At 42.3% G+C, this 10,137-nt stretch overlaps 1 protein-coding gene across 1 annotated transcript; it reads right to left on the bottom strand.

The window, feature by feature from the left end:
• Positions 1-1,964: 1,964 nt before the first annotated feature.
• ccdc92 (coiled-coil domain containing 92) lies at positions 1,965-9,484 on the bottom strand. Its single transcript, XM_034212581.1, has 4 exons — positions 9,318-9,484; positions 6,157-6,294; positions 5,444-5,485; positions 1,965-3,816 (listed from the first exon to the last, which is right to left on the bottom strand). Exons 2-4 carry the CDS (start codon positions 6,290-6,292, stop codon positions 3,011-3,013), a joined length of 984 nt encoding a protein of 327 aa, XP_034068472.1. The 5' UTR covers positions 6,293-6,294; positions 9,318-9,484; the 3' UTR covers positions 1,965-3,010.
• Positions 9,485-10,137: the final 653 nt, after the last annotated feature.

Raw genomic sequence — 10,137 nt, 5'->3', positions numbered from 1 at the left:
TGTGACCCTTAATTGTTTTAAAGAGCTTATTAAGGAGATTAAAAATGTCCAAATAGTAAGTTATTGATGGGCATCTTTAAAACTTCTAGTTTTTTTATTAAGAAACCTGCAGGGTATTTGTGTTAATATGTTTGATGAAAGTATGTTGTATTTTCCATGTTTCACCTTCACTCTTTACACGGCTTTTACTGTGATTCAAGGAGGACTCCTAGTGGCCAATAGTGATAGAACACACTTGTGTGTAGATCAGGGGTGCCCAACCAGTCGATCGCGGGGAGATTCCCAGTCGATCGCGAGATATGTCTAAAAATAGAACAACAATATTCTGTTTTATTATGTCCTATAACATAATCTTCCTGTGCCAGAAGAATGCACTTGATCGCATCCAAGCTTTGTGATTGGCCGGCGTGACCCCATGTGTCGGGGCGTGGCTGGTGGGCAGTGCACTAGTTCGCTGACGTTGCCAATATCCGTGTCAACAGGAGTGACAGGCCGCACACACAAAAAACCGCAATTATGGCAGAAGCAAAAAAGCCCAAAATATATAATTTTCACTCCGAGTGGGAGGATGATTACATTTTTATCTATTCCAATTCAAAGTCTCATCTGCAATGCGAGCGTGGCTTTACCGAAGAAGGGTAATTTATGAGCGGCATTTCAAAACAGTGAACAAACGCTACGTGACGGAATTCCCTCCTAATTCTGCCCTACGCTCCCAAAAGGGGAGGGGCCTGAAAGGACAGCTAAATGCACAGCCGTCCATTCTCACCAGGCCCAACAACAAGAGCAAGGCTGCTACCATAGCATCTTATCGTGTCAGTCACGTTCTTGCGAAACACATGAAGTCTTTCAAAGACGGCGAAGTTGTGAAAGAAGCATTCCTGGAGGCTGCCGACGCGCTTTTGGGGGACAGTAAAAAATAACAGTAGCATTTCAACAGGTTTTTGATATAATAAAAACTCAAGTTAGATACCGTTATTAATCAGCTGTAAGTTTTAGTTTGTTTGAACATATTCATTATAATTATTGTACAAAATAGTATAAGAATGCAAACATTAAGATCTGTTCTGTTTAAATTGATTATAGTCTATTATCAATTCAGGTTAAGAAACTAGTATTGCTTGCATCCTATTTTAAAGGCATTTCTTTTTATACTCTACTAAAATGCAAAAACAAAAAAAGGGTTTGATTCTATTAATGTTGTCTTTTTTATTGCACTGTTGCAGCAGATTCCTGTGTAGCTTCAGATCTGAGTTGTCTTATTAGTAAGCCTAATTTATACTTTTGTAGCAACACTATTTTTATATAATGGCAAAGAAAGGGTTCAGAGTCTTTTCTTTTTTTCCTGTGTCATATGTGGCAGCACTGTTCAATGTTTCTTGAAAACATTACCCACTGTAGTATGTGACGTGTGAATAAACTCCAACTCTGTATCAACAACACTGTTGTGTAACTTCAGTTAAATACTTGTATGTGTGTAGATTAGAAAGAGGTAAGATAAAGGATCTGCAGTATTTTATGAAGTATTAATCGTGCAAAGGTCCGTTTTATACAAGTAGAAGTGTGTATTTACCTGGTAGTAGGCTGTCAGTAATGGCTACGCCTCTCTATTTGGACTGGTAGATCTCGGCAGACTGGCAACTTTAAAAGTAGCTCTCGGTTCAAAAAAGGTTGGGCACCCCTGGTGTAGATAATGACATTGGTGGTCAATGTCAGTAAGATCATGATCGTAGGTTGCTGTGACACAATAAGTAATATTATTGGTTTTTGAATTTGACAGTTAATCACTTTTCCCCTCCGTGATAAGCGGCTCTGGAATGCACTTGACTGAAACACTTCCCTTTGCGATTTATATAACAATAACATAATGCAATGTCGTTTATCTCGAGGCTCAACAGGTCAAGTCAATATGCTCCTATCCTTAAAATTGTCACACATCTGTACAAAAATGAGCCAAGTCACCATTTTAAAAAAAAGCATTGCTTTATTTTACGGATTCATGTTTATCTCAAGGACAAGTGATAATAATGTGAAAAGCTGGCTATTAGTTGATTATAATTACCGTCATCTTGGTGCAGGATCTACTGTCAATATCTGAGGGTGCTTTTGTGTGTTCTATTAAAGAATACATTTAAAAAAGAATTCATTACAAATGTACAGCCTTTATAAAGTACAGGTAATAATATCACAAAATCCTATTACAGCAGTGTTTTCAAAAATGCCCTTGTATCACAAATTACATTAGTGGATATTGTTTAAGCCAAAACTGAATTCTCTCAGTAGCCTTTAATGTCTCTCATTTAGACAAACACTCACTCTTCTTACACGCACACACACACACAAATATTCGCCCTGCTCACCACTTTGTACTGCATGTACACATGTGCATCACTGCTACAGGCTGACAAAAGAAAGGTGAAACTACAGCTCTTTCACCAGCAAATCTCCATTGCACATGTTTGCAGCTCGTACCTACAGTAACGGTAATATATCACCGATATCACAAGAAGATGAAAGACATTCGGGGAGTATTAGTTTAATAACTTCAGTTCTATCCTACATAGCTGCAGACATCTGGGTATATAGTGTGTTGATATATCCAGACTGTTGTGAAGCAGACAGAGATATGTAAAGATAAATATGAGCCACGACTTCACTGCACAGCTTGTCTATGGTCGATCCGGTCGAGCAGGCACTGATGCAGATATTTGGCTGAGGATGTGTTGCACCGCATAAGACAAAATGAAGAGAAAATGAAAGGAAAAAAATCAAGATTTGTATAGTACAATATCTCATTGGTTTGTAAATAGAAACTTTTGGCATGCTTTATAGTAGTCACTTTCTAATGTATTATAAGAGAAAACAAGTCTTTATGGAATACCATGAACAAAATTGAGTAGTTTGTTTCATATTGCAGTGTAAAAAGCAGGCTACACAGTGGGTCAGGCTCCATCCTGCAGTTGCAGTGTTATACAGTAGATGTGTTGCTGTGCATGTTAGCTTCGCAGTGTTAAACTGTCCTGTCGGTTCCCGAGCGCTTCCTCACGACCTTCTCGTCTTTGACCTGGTCCACTGCCAGAGTCTCCAGCTCTGCCTGCGGGGGGGCCATGGGAGAGGTGCTGTGGGAGATGCGGTGCGCCACACCGACATGGGCCCTGTACTGCCGGTCCCGGGCGGGGCTGTGGCGAGGGCTGGACGCAGCCCCCAGGGGAGTGAGGGGGGAGCGCTCAGAGGCAATGGGAGGGATAACGGCAGGTCGCTCCCGCATCTGTGGTTCTGGAGAGTCTCTCCCGGCCTGCAGGAAGGGTGTGGGGTCGGGCATGGCCTCTACCGTCTCCCGCATGACCATCCGCCTGCCGTCTGAGCTGAGCCGATACACCTCCGTCAGCTCTGGGTGAAGGGGCTGTGAGAGGCTCTTCTTCATGCGGCGCCGCGGGGTTTCAGGCTGCCTGTCTTTGGCCGGTGGAGGCGTGGGCTTGTAAGATGTGACTGGACTAACGTTGGGGCTGGCCTCAGATGAACTGCCGGCTAACAGCTTCTTCTTGGTGGCGTGAAGCTGCGAGGTCAGGTAAGCAATCGTGCTGGCTCTCTGTTCCAGCTCCCCGGACAGAACAGCCAGCTTGTGGCTCTTCATCTTGAGCTCCTCCAGGTACTTCTTCTCCCTCTCCTTTATGGTGTTTTCCAGGACGGAGATCATAGCGTTCTTCTGCTCAAGGTCCCTGAGCAGCTCTGTGTTCTCCTCCTCCTTCTTCTTCAGCTGGGCCTCCAGCTCCTCACATCTCCTTTGCAGCTCCTTGCAGCGGGCCTCACCGCTGTCTGGACACACATAACAACAACAAAACGGTTCAAACTGGTGCGTGGTGTCTCACTTAAGTACACACAAATGAGTGCACACAATAAAAGTATAGAGACACATTTATATCCACTAGACTGGAGCAATCATTAGTACATTAAGCTCAGACACTGACAGAGACAGTGTGCTCCTATGGAGAGTCCTCTGCAGCAGAGAGCTCTAGTCTCATGTTACAGATCTGGTAGACGGAAAGGGCGCTGCTCTGCTCTGACCTTCATCATTGAGCCCATCCTGCTCTGCCACACCCAGTTAGAGCTCATACAGCTATGTACATGCGCAAACAACTTGGAATATAAAAGTTAAAGGACCCCAATTATACTGTTTTTCATCAATATATTATAGGTCTCAGATATACAAAACATGTCTCTCAAGTGTTTGGCTCCAAACACCAAAGAGATCATTGTAGCATCCCATAATCCCCTCTGTTTCAGCCCTGTTTCAAAAGTGCTGATTCTCTGTGTGTTACTTTAGATGAAAATAAGGAGCCCCTCCCCACGCCCCTCTGAGAGATATTTGGTTAAAAAAAATACAATGGTTGATAAGGTGGGGGGGGTGTTTGGCTAATGGTTAAACAAGCCAAAAAAAAATGATGACATCATAAAGAGGCCAAAATCAGATTTTTATATAAATGGATCAGGACAAAAAGAGAGCGAATCGCAGAGGCGACACATAATTATGTATACAATATGCACAAATATGTCACAATATGTACATTCTCAATGTCTTGTTTACATTAACAGTCCCTAAATTCAGTCTTCTATAACTACTAATGGTTGTGTTTGTAGGAGCCGGTTTCCCCTATTTTTCTAAATGGGTGAGGCTGGTACATTTCCCCCCCAGTTGGAGCAGCTGAGCCCTGCTGCACTAAGCAGGTTGCAGGCTGTGCATTAGCGCTGTGACAGATAATCTCATTTCCTGCACTCCAATCTCTGAGATATCCCACGCTAACATGATAGTGCCTCTAGCTGGCGGCCCTGACAATATTGCTCAGATCTAGGCCAGCCATGTTCAGAAGCCTACGACACGTAGAGATCCTGCTTAGGCGCAGCATGCTTCATGCTCAGTTACTCTCACCAGGGGGGGTCATCAGCAGCAGCATGTAAATAAATTAAAGTGCCTGCCAGGGGCCTCCCTGACTGTACTGGGCTGTACTTTAACCCAGTATAAAGACAGTGGAGCTGGGGCTGAATCAGACCAGTGTTGTGACTCCATGACATGACCATGGTAACGTGGGGGGAGGGGTAGTGAGCAATGAGCAGCAGGGTGTCTGACATTGCAATGCTTCCTGGGTTTGACTTTGTTACCAGGATACAGACAGAGCCCTCTGCTCTCAGGCCTGTCTCACACAGACCCTATTTCAGAGAAAACCCCAGATATATAACATTGTCTGTTGTTGTGGTACACTTTCACAGTTTGAATCACTTGTTTCAAAATATAATGTTACTAGAAGATTATCCAACCAGGAGGAAAAGTTACAAAAACCTGATGCATTTCTCAGTAAATCTAATTGGCACAGTGATGGAAACTGTTAGGAATCTGGACATGAATTAACGTGTTTGTTTGTGTACTGTGCAGCAAGATGGGGCTTACCTGAGGAATCAGAGCTTCTCACAGTGAGCTCATATGTCAGATCTGTGAAAAAAGGAAAGTGGTTACAAGTGAGTATTCCTTTAACAAGATTAGTGAGAGTTCCTCTGCAGCTTTAGGAACAGGTAAGCTAAGGATACTTTATCAGGGATAAAGAGTACAGTGTCCTGATGTGACCATCTTTATATCCTGGCTTTGTGGAAGAATATATCTATTACTGATGTGATGCTCGATACAGGTTCTGCTTTGCTCCAGTGCAGTGAACTCACTCAGGCTTGAGTGCATTTCCCCTAAGTCATCATATTATCTCTAAAAGCTTTAATAGTGGCACCACAGCGTCTTGTTGACTTTCAGTCTCACATATCCATGTAGGTTATACCTCTGTCCCAGGTATGGATTCAAGTATACTTTACTGTTTCTTTTGCTGTTTTTTAGGTGTTCTTTTTCGGCATCCTCTCTTTCTGTAAAGGAATAGTATGGAAAAATTGCCAAAAAACAATACTAATAAAAAGAAAATCCCTCTCAATCGTCTCAAAAGGTGTGTAGCTGTTCTCCACTCACTAGCCTTTGATCAACTGTCCATATTCAAGACAGAAAAGAATAAGTGAATTGAATCTGAAGCGGCGCTAAACTGCAAAAATACCCATTGTTATATTGTTTTGTCTTAACCACTGGTTTGGCAACATGAGGAGAAGAGAGGGGCTACTTGTGCTCACCTGTGCATTGCTGTTGCAATCTGAGGATCTCTGTGTGTAGACCCTTCAACGTGCTGGCATGGTCCTGCTGCAGGAAGAGCAGGTTCTTCTGGGCACTGTGCAGCTGATTCTCCAGTGTTACATTTGATGATGCCATGGCTGATTACGTTCAGACATAGGTTTGAGAGAGAGAGAGAGAGAGAGAGAGAGAGAGAGAGAGAGAGAGAGAGAGAGAGAGAGAGAGAGAGAGAGAGAGAGAGAGAGAGAGAGAGAGAGAGAGAGAGAGAGAGAGAGAGATAGAGAGAGAGAGAGAGGAGAAGACATAATGAAATGTCAATCCATCTAGCAAATAGGCTTTTAATTCTCACCATTTGACTATAAAATATATGGGATGTGCTCCAATTTCGTTTTGTTTGGGAACTGGCCAAGACAATCTGCTTTGAGGACATCTGGCACTTCTACTAGCCAATACACTGTCATTTCAACCCTGTTCATTGACAAAACAGAGCATCAAAAACATGCTGAGGAAAAGCGAGGAGGCACATTTATTAAAACTCTGCGCAGGTGTGTAGGCAATCATCGGTAATGGCTAGGTCAAGGCTACGGTGAGACTGTAACAGAGAAACGCTAAGTGACCATAAATAGGCAGCCAGGGTTTTGCTTGCTGTATTTATCAACCAATTACTGACATGAAGCTATTGATTGAGAACTTGAGAGTAAGCAGTCGTAACAATAATCTAATCTACACTGTCAATTGTAATTTTATTAGGAAAGAGGGTGGAAACATGTTTTCCTCAGCACAGACGATAATATAATAAAGTTACATTCTTAACACTGACTTATTTTCACATAAATACATATACCACACATAACATCTCTTTCTGCTCTAAAATATTCTCTTTCAGTGTCAATTCAAATCATGGTCAATTACAGCAACAACGATAGAGAATCACAGCTGATTGGCTGACATCACAATGACACTGGGTGTGGCATGAAGGCCACCAGTCTCAAGCTGTGTTGCCCCACCTACCACCCCCTTCCCTTCACTAGATGTCCTTGTTTCCACAGCCAAGTGAGAGGAAGAGAAACAATCCCTCAGTCCCAACATCTCCACCCTCTGCCAGACAACCGTACTTGGCTGAGAGCTGAGAGCACATTGATCCCCTCCTGAGTGGGGAGCCTCTCCCTGCATATATAAGTGTGCTTCAATAAAACATCCCAGAGCTCCTCACTCTTACATCATCAGCTCACTAACATGAATTATAAATCCCATAGCACAACGCTGGACACATTTCCCGGTTCCAACAATCTTCTGTGTGATATTTTCCCCCCACATGACTTACAGATCAAAAGAAAAGCATGTGATTATCAAACGGGTTATCACAGATACAGCCAGTGATGTTCCATAAAGACTGGAGACATGATCTATTATTGATGAGTAATGTGGAGTCCTTCCGATAAACCCTGCTCTGCAAGCACATCACTCGTCCCAGCTCTTTCCTAGAATAGCTTGGATAGCTTTCAATTTGCAAAGGCATGACCTCACCTCAAAACATGGCTCATGCCATAGCGTGGCAGAGGAGGATATGAGTTCAGTGATTAGAGAAAGACAAAGGGTAAATCTCTTTGTTCAGGGACAATGCAGTGGGTTAATCTTTAAGGACAGAGATTCATGTCATACCAGAGGGAGATGTAATACACAAACCAGCATTTCCCCATACAGAGAACATAAATAATCAATGAACTGCAGCAGCATGAAACACTAGCTAGTAGCTACCAACCTTAGCCTAAACAAGAGCTTAGAAGTCTGTTTCTTCCATACTTATATTTGCCTTATATACACACTAAGTGCAGTTACTTAATAAAATCCTCAGCCTAGTGTACGCCATTAACATAGACTCGCTGACTATACTGCAATTAATCTACACTGTCACGTTACCTTGTATGTTTTGTCTTAATATGTGTATTACTATATTACTTTTTTCATTCTGTTCTTATTTTTGTTCTTTGTCTGTTTGTTTATTTATTAATATATCTATATATATTTATTTATTTATCCATACTACTGTTCACTTTCAGCTACTGTAACAACATAATTATTCCAATTTAATCTCTTTTTTTTTTAGTTACTAGTAGTTTAGAGCAAATATTGTAATAACTAACCTACTCCAAGCACACGTTTATATATAAATAATGTAATCACCTGACACGTTAACACTATTGCGAATACATAGAAAACATATAAACAACTCACCAGTATAACCATTAAACACAATGCATACAGGACACGAGCTAACACGGCAGCGATGCTCTCCACAGCCCTTTTAATTTCAGCACCTGCATTGCGGACAGCACCACAAACCCACATTTCAGAGCAAACTGCTACCTGTCCTGGCCATAACGTCACCTACCAGAGGATCATTACTTCACAAACGTTATTGTGAAACTTTAAACAGATATATCCTTCAGAAAAAGCCCTTCTTTGAAAATATCCAACGTTAGTAGTCTCAAACCGAAGCTAGCCAGCGATGCCTGTGGACGGCTTCACAAAGCGTCACTTTCCCTTTGACCTGATGGACAGTAGGATTAGGATGCCATCACTGCATCTCCTCCGGTCATCACAAAGGCTGTCCTTGCAGATAATGCTATCTACTGCAGCTGTCCAGGGAGGAGCTGTCCAGTTTTAACAACAGCAAACAAGCTAGTCCCACTATAAGCTCCACCGAAAGGGAAAAAACGTCCAGCCAAATTCCCATTGCAATCTTTCCAACAAATAATAGCCGGCTACACACAGCAAGAAATACACCAATTTAACAATATATACATTGTTTTTGTGGCATTGGGGAGGGGTCCTGGTAAATTCGGCATACGTTGAATCCACCTAACTGGAGTTGATTTTAATCAAAGCCAGGGATTTTGCAACATTTGGCAGATTTGAGCAGCTTCCACAATGAATTAAGATGTTTCTGGTAAAGAAACAACAGACATACCATAACGGGGTGGAAATGTCACTGAAGTAAACCTGCTTGGATGCTGATTTGAAATATGTCCCCAAATAAAATATAAGAATAAAATACAGACATTTTAATGAAACATCTCCCCACAGAGGGACGTTTAATTGTGCTAGCCTAGCTGGACAGCTAACGACGCTACAGCAGCACATTATCTCATTGATTGCTTACCTTGCGGCTAAATGAACGCAGTCGTCGAATATGTTGTGAAAGGTTGAAGATGATCGTTGAGAGAGACACGAGCCCCACCGGCTAACAGCGTCCTGCCTCCCGGGGCATGTCGGTGATGCTGACAGGGGCTTCGCCTCTCGGTCGGCTGCGAGGGGAGGGCGGCTGTGTCACTGTCATCTCCCTGAGCTACGAGACACAATACAGCGATGCATCATGGGAAACCAGAGAAAAATCATAATGTTGGCCTAGAAGACATCCAACAGTCATTTACTATAATCATGACCTTCAACATAACTATTATACTTAATTGTTTTTTAAACAATTAGTACAAGAGCCGTAATAAAGGTGTTACTAACCTTGCAGGACATGAAATGTTGAAGCAGCAGTTTTCAGGGAGGTGCTAGGGACTTTAGTCACCAGCGTCATCTCCATAGCAACAGAATATGTCACCTGTTCAATCGTGATGCTTTCCCGCCCCCTAGTGCCAGCACAGGAGTATAGGATTGCAGCGATGAAGTCAGATATCTGGTCATTGTTGAAAGCTTACTACACTGTAAAGTGTCAGATTTAATGTCTACTCCATGCCAAACTGCCAGAATGAAGTAAATTAATGAAAGTGTATGAAAGCTGTTGGCTAGAGTACAGCTGGTTGACAGCAGAGGGTAGTATTGCCCTTTAGTGGCAGAGTAGCAATACTACAACAGCATTACTCTTTCTCATGCTACTATTTTCTAATCCTTTTTTTTCTTCTTCTAAATCTGTCAGTATTTGGGCTCTGATTCTCATCTTACCATTCATCTTTTCTATTATAATAATACAA

The sequence above is a fragment of the Gymnodraco acuticeps genome, unplaced genomic scaffold (genome assembly GCF_902827175.1).
Source record: "Gymnodraco acuticeps unplaced genomic scaffold, fGymAcu1.1, whole genome shotgun sequence".
Classification (NCBI taxonomy): Eukaryota; Metazoa; Chordata; class Actinopteri; order Perciformes; family Bathydraconidae; genus Gymnodraco; species Gymnodraco acuticeps.
The sequence above is the reverse complement of the archived record's forward strand: the minus strand, read 5'-3'. Positions and strand labels throughout refer to the sequence as shown.

Bases quoted from the DNA above. Each gene is read 5' to 3' on its own strand.
- ccdc92 (XM_034212581.1), bottom strand. From the start codon at position 6,292: ATGGCATCATCAAATGTAACACTGGAGAATCAGCTGCACAGTGCCCAG. The intron at 5,486-6,156 runs GTGAGCACAAGT...CTTTTTTCACAG, and splicing joins ATTGCAACAGCAATGCACAG to ATCTGACATATGAGCTCACT. The intron at 3,817-5,443 runs GTAAGCCCCATC...ATGTGTGTCCAG, and splicing joins GAGAAGCTCTGATTCCTCAG to ACAGCGGTGAGGCCCGCTGC.